Raw genomic sequence first — 11,217 nt, forward strand, 5'->3', positions numbered from 1 at the left:
TGTCTCTTTCCTCTTTGCTGCCTAACTAGAGGATTTTTCCAAGTTTCACTCCATTGACAAAGTCCAAGTATCCAATCATTCATTTGCTTTTACTTCCATATTGAGTGCTGGACAGCCAAGAATCCCTGCTTTTTGCCTCCTCAGTATGGGATGCTACAATTAAATTACTTACACTACTGTATTCTCTTTATAGAAAATATTAGAATCAGCAGAGAAACTTCATTGATAATGACATTTTCAGATTATAGCACCTAAATATTCAAAAGATAAACATAGACGGTTTACTATTCCAAGCAGGAATTTTTATTTTTTATTATAAAAAAAGCTTCTTGATTTAGGAACACTCAATGTAAAATTTACGAATTAAATTTAGAGAATTGTTTTTTTCATTTATAATTTTAAATTCTACACCACTTCAATGTATTCAGGATTTTACTTTCAAAATTCTCTTTACAAAGATCGAACCTTAATTGATAAGGAAAAAATAGTCTTCCTTCTCCTCTTCAACTAACCTGTGTAGGTGGACGTACTTGTTACATGTGTAAGTAAGTTATAATTAAAAAAAATAACATAATTATTAAATGACTAAATAATTATCATATATAAATTCATTTGAAAATTTTAAAAATTATATGATTCATTTAGAAAATAATAATTTTTTATACCATAAATAGGAAAGTTTTGTACGAACACAAAAGATGCCAAACGATTTGATAGAAGGTAGAAAGTTGAAAGCGACTCTACACGGACGTCCCGATTTGAGCTTGCGCGTTCGGTACAGCTGACTTGTGCTGTGTACGTAAATACGATCAGAAAGTGATCAAATTGATGGGTCGTTGGCCAGGCTACTGTCAAAGGGACAAGAGATCTTAAAATATAAAATTAAACTACTGTCCTTTGAAACACTTGTGGACTAAATAAACGATGATTATTGTTAACAAATACGTTATTAATTAATTTACTTGCTTCATAAATTTTTAATTGTTGTCCAATGATAGATCAGGTCAAGTTTGGGTATTCAGAAGCAAAAGATGGTCAATGCCATCCCAAACTACCCCATTATTAGTACCAAGTATTTGACCAAATAATATTTGCATATGATGTTACATTTAAAAAATTAAATTCCAATATATATTATTAGCTCGTGTTGTTTTTCATTGGATCCACGTGCTCTACTTTATGGCTATTAATTAATATTACTCCCATCTATTTTCCACACTGGACAACTTGGAATGTAACTTCGTTTTAATTTCCTTTAGACGGTTTGTCTACATCATTGAATCATCAGGTCAAAATCGGAACGTTTGATTAATTATGAGCTCTTTGATTTGTGGTCCGTTCCCACAGAATGGAGGCACGACTTTTTCCTTTTCGAGGTAACCAGCTTTACCTACCAACTCAAATGGTCAAGGCGCCATGCTCAGTGTTGAACAATCTGTAGTGTTAATTAGGGGTAGTGGGCTCGCTAAATCAATCAGCCCGTGTTTTAACAGGCCGTCCAGGCCCAATACTATTATTTAACGGGCCGTGTCGAGTTGGGCATGATCCATCTAATTATTTGTGTCTTTGGAAGTTTGGGTATATTTCTTTTTTACCCTTTTAACTACCCAAAAAACGTTCATAAACTCTTTGCAACCATTGAAACGGAACCTTTTGGAGGTAGACCTAAAACGAAAAGAACCGGAAAGGTATATCTCTCTGTAGAGTCAAATGGAACTGAGAAGGTTAATTTACAAGAAATCATGGCTTGAGTTCTGTAAGGAATGAAAATTGTGGACCGTATATTAGGTGATATGTGGACCGTATAGCTCAAAGACTGGTCTCCGATCTGTGTTTGAGACTGCCTAATCCTGCACGCCGTTGGTTATATATATATATATATTATAATTTCTAAATTGCTAGGAAATGTTTGAACTTTGAACTTGATTAGTGAGTGATTATGAAAGGTTGTCGTTGCTAGGAGACCGACTAACACACTACGTCAATTGTAAAACAGTGCCGGTTACAGTGCATGCGATTACTTTGAAGTTTGAGGGAGAGTTTAGAAAGTTTAAAGACTTTTTAAGTTAGAAGAACAACTTGTGTTGATACAAAGGATTGGAATATTTGTTAAACATGATTCATTAAACAAATAAAGCCATATAAGCATTTCCTTAAAGATGGGTTTCGTGGGCTTTTCAAGCTCTTTAGGCTTACTGATATCATTAAACGAACTTTTTTTTTCTCATTTTGTCAGTACATAAATTCATCTAAATAATTCCAATTTGAAACGAAGTTCATATTATTATATTATTATATGGCTTAAATTTCCTTTTAAAGAGAGAAAAAGTGATCAAACCGGTTGGGAGAATGGGTGCTCTTCAAAATTGGAATTATATGGAAGAATTTATGTGTTGACAAAATTCCGTCATAAGTTCCAATGCCAAACGTGTCAAACCTTTGATTGCTTAATGAAAAATGGTATGTGTTATGAAAATTGTTCAATAAATAATAAAAGATAAAATTCAATAGAAGTTTTTTATTTTTTATAATTGAAAGAGAAAGATTTGAACCTTACTATTTAAGTAGGAAGATAACTCAAAAAAATTTAAACAGAAAAATACAAGATTTACCTTATTTGATAATTTAATTTAAAGTCTATGAAATGAACTAATTCTGACATTAAAATATAATCAAAACTTTCAATATTAAAGACCCTTTTACATTTTTTAATAGCTTTACAAGAATTATACACTCAAATTAACTCTAACTCCGCCTAAAGTCTCATAATAAAAGACAAAGATACAAAATGTTCCTTTGAAGCTTTTAAAAGCAATACTTATCTTCTAACCCTAATAACCCTCTTTCATAATACAAAAGTTTAAAGTAGATACAATTTTTCAATATTATATACATATTAGAATTTTAATCATATAAAATTTCACGTTCTAAGTACCCTAAAACTCAATAAATCTCTATTTTTTCTAAAATTTAAATTTTCTAAACTTCTTCCACTAATTACACTTAATTGCAACTCTTCAATTACACTTACTTTCCAACACCTCTAACAACTCTCCAAGTATAATTCTTCTCAAAACTACCTCGACTACACATAGAGAATTAGGTATGGCCGAATATATGATTCCAAAAGTGGCCAACGCATGCGTGTTGCCATCAAGTCCATAACAGTAATTGACTTTACCATGAAAGAACCTCGATAACCCCTGAATTTCACCAACATACAACATTTTTCCTTCTCTCACAAGCATCTAAATCATGAGAACCTTTCATCAAAAGCTTACATTGTCGCTACTGTTCTCTTCAAGGCCTCACCTTTGAAATGATACAAATCATTTTATTAGCCAAATATTACATATATGCATGGCACATATAGAAAATATTTTATTTTCTGCACCATTCAATAGAAAGCTCTAACAAAAATTTTGATAACTACAGAGATTTTGCCCAAGTGTAATATAGAAATCTTGGGAATGCATGTTTTGAATAAGTTTTATTTAGGTAAAACTAACCATTTGAAAGGAAATTTCATTGGTGTTTTTCATCTTCAATCAAAATCAACATAGCTAAAACTTATTTCTATAAGGAGAAAAAATTGGTTAACCGGTTGGTAGAATTGGCTTATTTTCAAAATTGGAACTGAGAAGAGTTTATGTAGTGACAGGAAGAGAAAATATTCTCAATGCGTAGTTGATCAGAAAACGGGCAAGAAGGTTATTCAACATATAAAATCAAGGATAATAAATCTTATGGATGTAAATGGTGTTTACTATTTTAAAATTGCTAAAACCAATCACCTCTGAAACAATTTAATTCCTTGCACGTGATATCGAAGTACCCAAAGCAAAGAAAGGCACCCGGGCGCTAGCCCGACCAATAAAAGGCCTAGACAAAAAATGGAAAAAAAATTATCGTTTTGCAATACCAAGCGTTTCAGAGTACTGTTCTTAGCGACCTGAGAGCAGCAGCAGCAGAGGAAAGTGGGGTTTTAGAGTTCTGTTATTATCAACTTTTGCAATCTTAAAAGTCACAAGAAGAAGAGCAGCAGAGCAAAGGGTTTAGCGAGGAAATGGCGGCGAAAAGGAAAACACCAGTTAAGACTCGAAACCCTGATCTGATACGTGGCGTAGGTAAGTATTCTCGGTCTAAGATGTACCACAAGCGTGGCCTTTGGGCCATCAAGGCCAAAAACGGCGGTGTCCTCCCCCGCCATGACCCCAAGCCTAAGGCAGCCGCTGCAGCCGAGAAGGTACCCAAGTTTTACCCCGCTGATGATGTCAAAAAGCCCCTTCTTAATAAGCGCAAGCCTAAACCCACCAAGCTCAGGTTCTCTACTGAAATGATTTTCTTTTTCTTTTCTTTACAGATCTCTGATGATAAGTTTCTTATTGTTGGGGTTTGTTTTTATGGTTTTTTTTTATTTGTTTAGAACGAGCATTACTCCAGGGACAGTGTTGATTTTGTTGGCTGGGAGGTTTATGGGGAAGAGAGTTGTTTTCTTGAAGCAACTTACATCTGGGCTTCTTTTGGTTACTGGTAAGATTTTCTTTTTCCTCTCTTGTTTTATCTCATAGTACTTTCGTTTATCTGAAGCATGTTTTTTTCTTTTACATATTTTACTGCTGTCCAATGTCTGTTATTGGCACTGTTCTTTTGCTGAATGATTATATGGAATTTTTGTTGAAGAAATGAAAGCAGTAACTGTGCAAATGTATATTTAAAGCAGTTGCAGCTAATACTTAACCCAATAAAGAATGATTCGCTGAATTCGATAACAAATTGGGTGTATGACAATTGTGATAAAATCTTTCTTATTGATTTCTCTATGCCACAATATGTCTTCGTAAGTATTAGCAGTGGTATGAATGCTTCAATAGATTTTGTTTTAGTTCTAGAAGAAGCACAAGGTTGTATTATAACTTTCGTACTTGTACTTTTAAGTTTTGAGATATTCATGTATATAGGTTAGACACTGTTATAGCAGAACCCATTCCAAATTCAATATGCTGGAAATTGAGTGCTGCTATCTTAAAAACTTGATGCTTTACTTGTATTTTTCTGATTTGTGCTTGGTATCTACATTTGCCTCTTGTGGTATATGTGGCGGGGTTATCATTATGTGTTGGATGTTCATCATAAACAGTGGTTCTCTTCTCTTTGAGCTTCTGTCATGATTTGTGCCAGTGCTTTGCTTAAATTTGGGAATTTCATTTTATTGCAGGACCTTTCAAGATTAATGGTGTTCCTTTAAGGCGTGTGAACCAATCCTATGTCATTGCTACTTCCACTAAGGTTGACATCTCAGGAGTTAATGTAGAGAGGTTTGATGACAAGTACTTTGCCAAGGAAGTAGAAAAAAAGAAGAAGGGTGAGGGAGAGTTTTTTGAAGCTGAAAAAGAGGTTAGTTAGTTTTTCCTTCTTTTTACTATAACTTAAGCAGTCCTAATCAGGTTCATTTAATTAAATGTGCCGATTATCTACTCTTTTACTTTTCCTCAAAAAATGCAGGATAAGAGGAAACTGCCAGATGACAAGAAAGAAGACCAGAAAGCTGTTGATGCCTCTTTGATAAAGTCCATTGAGGGAGTCCCAGACTTGAAAGCGTACCTTGCCGCAAGATTTTCGCTGAAGTCTGGCATGAAACCTCATGAACTTGTCTTTTAGATGGAATTTTGCATTTGGTTGTATTATCAGATGGTATGTGGGCAAAACCCAAACCCTGAGTTACCATCCTTTTTTATGCAAGTACTTCAGTTTTCCTGACTAATCCTTTGGTTATGTCATCAGTTTTCCTTCCGTAACCTGTGGTCAGTTTGGCTTTTAGGTCTCTTATGAAAATACTGAAGGTATGATTGCCACAAATTTATGAATAAAGTGTGAGAGTTAAACCGACATGTTTGTTCCATGCGAGGAAAGAAGAGACGAATAGAAAGTACAGATAGCTGTTTCAAAGGTGGAACGAGGACGGGGAAAATAAGTAACAAAATGGCGATATATGCCAATTTATTTTGAATAAGATGAAGACATTGTTTTAAATGATGGATTCCATGAACCTTGAATTAATCGAAGAATGGACCAGTGACAGAGTTTCCACAAAGAAAAATAATGTGCATCAATGACCGCTTAGGATAAGGAATTCTAGCACTGACTTGAGATAGCTACATGTTATTGTTGATTCACTCCACTATTAGTTTACCGTCTTTTCTGGGATGGAGACTTGAGATCCCCTTTATTATTACTAGCAGTAAACCTTTGCGTTCCACACAGGCTGTCCAGTTCGTATCCCTCCCGTTGAAAGCCTTGTTCAAACCTCCCAACCCCTCTTAAAGCTTTCTTATTGGAACTTTCTTTCATATATAGTATAGATTTTTCCATTATTAAAATTCTTGAGTCTTTGGGAATTTAAATCCATTATTAAAGTTCTTGAGCCTTTGGGAATTTAAATGTCTGTGATAGTATCGAAATACAAGATATTTAATGAAGGGTTTGATACTTGAGTTGGATTGATCAGGGATGTGAGATATTTTCTTTCTTTCTTTTTTCTCAATGAAGAGATGATAATCCGTACTTAAACCAGACGGGTTAGCTGATATTTACACTCACAGCTCTTCGTTAGCAGTCTTGGGGCCAATATTTCCAAGCCTTTTGAAATTGGCCTGATTTGCAATACCAAAATGTAGGATTCGGAGATTCCGGAGGTCCATGGTCCCCTCGGTCCTGATTAAGTAGCCATGCAGGCCCCTGCCCGTCATTTGGTTCTGGGAAATTCTTTTGGAGACACTTTCCCTCCGTCAGGTGGTAAATAAAACTACTCCCTGTAAGGTTACGAAGAACAGGAAATATTTGTCCCTCAATTTAGTCAACAGCCTCGTTCTGGTCATAATACCAATCACCAAATCTCTAGTTTATTGAAGCAGTACAGAATCTAGTTCCATACTTCCTTTAGCATTAATGCAGCCGAAGAGAAACTTTGCAAGTGGATCTATTAATATACTACTACATTTGTAATTAAGTTCACAGTTCGGCTTACTTCTTTCTGGTTAATTTTTTTATTTTGACCCACTTTATTGTCTATGTTTGCTAGTCATTTGCTGCTAATTGGCACTATTAAATTGTTGATGGCGTTTGTTTCCCAACGACTTACGCTTTTGTTTTGGAATTAGTCTTTTGGTCAGCCTGACATTTTCAAAGTTGTATAATATATATACAGCTAACCTATGTAGAAAATAAATATAACTAAGATCGATACATAAGTTGATGTTGACTATCTCGATGTTAAGATGAAACACCTCTTAGCACAATATTTAATACTTGATCAGACGTCTAAAGAACGCCTGACCAAAAGAAACCCTAAAAGGGTAAAACATAGCAGAGACTTTAACACTATTACAGTATTTACAAACACAGTCTACTAATAGACTAAACAGATAAAACAAAAAGCAAGCAATGAAACAAGCATGAAATAATTAACATTGTTTCACTTCCTCAGGCAGTTTGCGCTAGCTTAGGATTTTACCTACCAGTAAGGTCTGTAAATGGAGTAAGTTGGCTTCCTGTAAGAGAGTTATCGATTCGACTGAAAGATGGGGGCATGGCTGGCCACACAAACGAAGGCCTTTCCTGGGGTACCTCTGGGGATCTGCTTCCCTGTAAGAACCTGCAAAACAGTTTTCATAGAAGGCCTGTAGTGTGGGTTTGGATGGCAACAGGCCAATCCCAGAACGAGCGCACACTCTACTTCTTTTTCCGCAAAGTTCCCATCCATCCTGGAATCCGCGGCGTCGGTGATCCTTCCCTTCCTATACAATTCCCACAGCCAATTGACAATGCTATTGTTATAGCTATTCTTGTCACTTTGGTTACAGGGCTTTCTCCCACAAACGACTTCCAGGATAAGAACACCAAAGGAATAAACATCCGTTTCAACCGTGGCCCTGCTAATGAGAAAGGTCTCTGGGGCCATGTAACCAGGTGTGCCAGCAATCTCAATCGTGGAGTGGTGTGTCTTTTCTTTTTCTTGAATCGTTCTAGCCAATCCAAAATCACCTAGCTTCGCGTTGAAATTTGAATCCAACATTATATTGCTGGCTTTTATGTCGCGGTGAAGCACTCTCTTCTGGCAACCATTGTGAAGATACTCTAGTGCTTGAGCCACTCCTTTTATTATGCTTAGCCTTTGCTCCCAGCTCAATGTTGATTCCTCCATGCTTGCCTTGTCGTCCCAAAAGATGAACTTATCAAGGCTTCCATTTGGCATGTACTCGTACACAAGAAGGAGTTCGCGACTTTCATAGCACCATCCGATTAACTTCACAAGGTTTTTTTGGATTGAGGTTGCCAATTGTTGTTACTTCTGCTATGAATTCTTGCTTGCCTTGATGTGACTTCTTTGATACTCTTTTGACAGCTACGTCCTTGCTTCCCCAGGATCCCTTGTAGACAGTTCCAAACCCACCTTTCCCAAGCTTGTGCTTTGGGCTAAAATTGCCAGTCGCTAGTTTCAATTCTTTCAATCGAAACTTTCGTGGAGCCAAATTGGAACGTTTAATCTCATCTTCTATGTTCCCTTGTGCACCCTCCAAATCCTCCTCCGTGGGTACCCTCCTCCAACACAAGTAAAAGGCAACCCCGATTAACAGAGCCAGACTCGCTACCGGAACCGTGATCCAAACCCACAACAAATTTCGACCTCCTCCGATATCTGTTCCAAAAAATGCCCACGATTTGACACAGTTTAGTTCTGTCTCATTGCTTGTTGAAGCAGAGAATCCAACAAAAACCTTCTGGGGAAGATACGTAGAGAGATTAAGAGGCCGAGAAAGCACAAGAGTCTTGTTGTCCCCCACAAAAACTGTCAAGTTTTCACCGTCATATTGAAGATGTACCCTTAAATCCACACCTCCTGAAATGTTAAAACCGTAGCTGGTTAAAGACACTTGCTCGATTGAGTCGATGCTGTTTATGTTTAAGCCAATATGATTTCCATCCAAGTCTTCAGCGTAGCTCTTCCTTGTGTCAAATTCCACCGCCACCACGCTAGCTTGAGAAGACCATTCAAAGTCGAATTTACAATCCCAAGCCATTGTCCTTCGCTGTTCTCTGGAAGACCAGAATTCGCGGTTATTACAAAGGCCAGGCCTTCACCGCCAGGAGACGTTCGCTTTTGGATATTGAGGACGAAAGTTGTATTAAAGGAAGCGCTGGTGCCATTGCCTTTCCAAAGCCTAAAGGGTTTCCCATATAAGGCTCGTCCTGAGAAATTTACTATGGGAGCTCCATTAAAATCCGGAGTAACTTGGATGGCTTCATTGACTATATAAGAATTCTGGCTCAAGATGAGCGAACTTTCATTTTCTTTCTGGAAGGATGAAAAATTAAATTCCAAGCAGCTTGCCCGAATAAGAGCCTGACTCAGGGACACTGCTAGGATTATTAAAAAGTAGGACAGTAGAGAAGAGCACATACCGCTATTGAAACACTGGAATAGCCTCACCGGTTAAATTTCCGGCTATGATGAATAAAGTTGGATTGGAGGTGATGAGTTTTAAATTCACAGGTGATTGTGTATTTATAAACGAAAGCCAAGTTTGGGCAACCCAATAAGTTGTACCATCGGGCAACTTCCTTGTATTTTCTTGCCCTTCTATTGCACAACTCTTGGAAAAAGTTGGAGTATTGGACTTTCCCTCTAAATTATGACAGCATTTTAATAGTTAAAGAATAATCAACTTATTATAATTCTTAATACTTAATCTTAATAAAAAAAATTATAATTCTTAATACTTCTCTGATTATGTTATTCATAATTTCTCTAACAACACTTAAAGAATTAGGGGTTAATTCTTATATACTTTATTAGAATTTTTGAAGAAAAACAGCAATACATGTAAGCTTTTGAATCTTTCTCCCGTGGATGAGGGGCACTGTGGCCGAATCATATCATATAAATTATTTTCTTACCTGCTGTTTATTTCAATATCCTCCAGACATGCTTAATCCCATTCAAAGTTTAAAATGGACTGATGACTTTTCATGATTTTTTTTTTCCAAAACCAATATTCAACCCTCAGAACGTATAGTTGACAATGATCATGGTCAGCAGTCTGCACCAAATGGCTGTATACATGTAACCTGCAGGCGAGTAGATAAGCATGATGCCATGCTAGGCCTCTGCCCCCTGCTCTACGGCTTTATGCTCTTATTCCACTCTTGCTCAAGGCTAGAAGTTTTCTAAGGCAAAATAGTTTATAATTAATATTCCAAAACTGTATTCACTAATCAACATAGAGTTATGCTTATCCATTGAAGTGACCTTTGAATCTCATGTTATGTTACTTGTTTGGTCAACTTTCTCTCTCCAATAAACTGTGTTTGGTAGAAAAGAACAGGGAACGGAGGAGGAGAAAAGGGTGAGGAAAGAAAAAATGGTGAATAGCTAGAACTTGTTTGATGAACGAACGAAATAGGATGCTCTTTAAACAGCAAGTCATTGTCTGTTTATGAATTGAAAAGACATAATAACCTTTACAATAAGTATTCTTCGCACGTCAAAGCCAAATTTCTTCTATTCTCTTCCTATTTCTCATTTTTCATAGTCATACATAATTTGTTCAAAAGATATATGGAAGGCTACGTACCGCGCAAGTATGTTGGATCTCAAATTTTGTATTCATTAGGATTAATGTGAAATTTGGTTTATTTAATACTAAGGGTGTTTTTTGTTTGCAAAAGGGAATAGAGTAGAAATAGAATAATCATTTTATAAAAATAAAATTAAAAATAAATAATTATTATATAATTTAGTTCATGAAAATAAAATAAAATATGAATTGTTATTATAAATTATTCTAATGTTTGATTAGAAGTTCAAATATGAAGGTTAAGACAATGGTGAGACATCTTATATTACTTTTTCACTTTAAAGTCATTGTATAAATATTTTTACCATGTCTTAACAAATTAAATTAGAATAGACACGTCATTAGAAATAGAATATCATATCAACATAAATATGTAATTGAACAAAGTTATTAATTTTAATTTGTTGAATTTTTGGGTATTTGTAATGACGTACGCATATATGCTCATGCTTTGTGGTGAAAGGAGAGGAAAGTTCAAATGCTGGTTGACTTTGATGGCTAGACGTGACCCTTTGACGGGTTGGTTAAGTGTCGAAGCCATGCCCCAACACGTTGATATGGTGATGTTCTTGTAATTAAG

The 11,217-nt window shown here is 35.9% G+C and overlaps 1 protein-coding gene and 1 pseudogene across 3 annotated transcripts; one reads left to right on the forward strand and one right to left on the reverse strand.

Annotated features, from left to right (window-relative positions):
• Positions 1–3,881: 3,881 nt before the first annotated feature.
• On the forward strand, positions 3,882–5,891 carry LOC110415207 (large ribosomal subunit protein eL6-like). Of its 3 annotated transcripts, none has more exons than XM_021426783.2 (5): positions 3,882–4,323; positions 4,427–4,533; positions 5,219–5,397; positions 5,506–5,694; positions 5,785–5,891. In XM_021426783.2, the coding sequence occupies exons 1-4, from the start codon at positions 4,067–4,069 to the stop codon at positions 5,659–5,661; spliced, it is 699 nt and encodes a 232-aa protein (XP_021282458.1). In that variant the 5' UTR covers positions 3,882–4,066; the 3' UTR covers positions 5,662–5,694; positions 5,785–5,891. The 3 variants fall into 3 exon arrangements, with proteins under 3 accessions (XP_021282458.1, XP_021282459.1, XP_021282457.1); XM_021426784.2 differs by having other exon boundaries at positions 3,883–4,323; positions 5,822–5,891; XM_021426782.2 differs by having other exon boundaries at positions 3,884–4,323; positions 5,506–5,891.
• A 1,381-nt stretch (positions 5,892–7,272) lies between these two features.
• On the reverse strand, positions 7,273–9,546 carry LOC110415190 (putative L-type lectin-domain containing receptor kinase S.5 pseudogene; annotated as a pseudogene).
• Positions 9,547–11,217: the final 1,671 nt, after the last annotated feature.

The sequence above is a fragment of the Theobroma umbraticum genome, unplaced genomic scaffold, assembly GCF_002168275.2.
Source record: "Theobroma umbraticum cultivar Fairchild unplaced genomic scaffold, ASM216827v3 scaffold_147.0, whole genome shotgun sequence".
Taxonomy (NCBI): domain Eukaryota; kingdom Viridiplantae; phylum Streptophyta; class Magnoliopsida; order Malvales; family Malvaceae; genus Theobroma; species Theobroma umbraticum.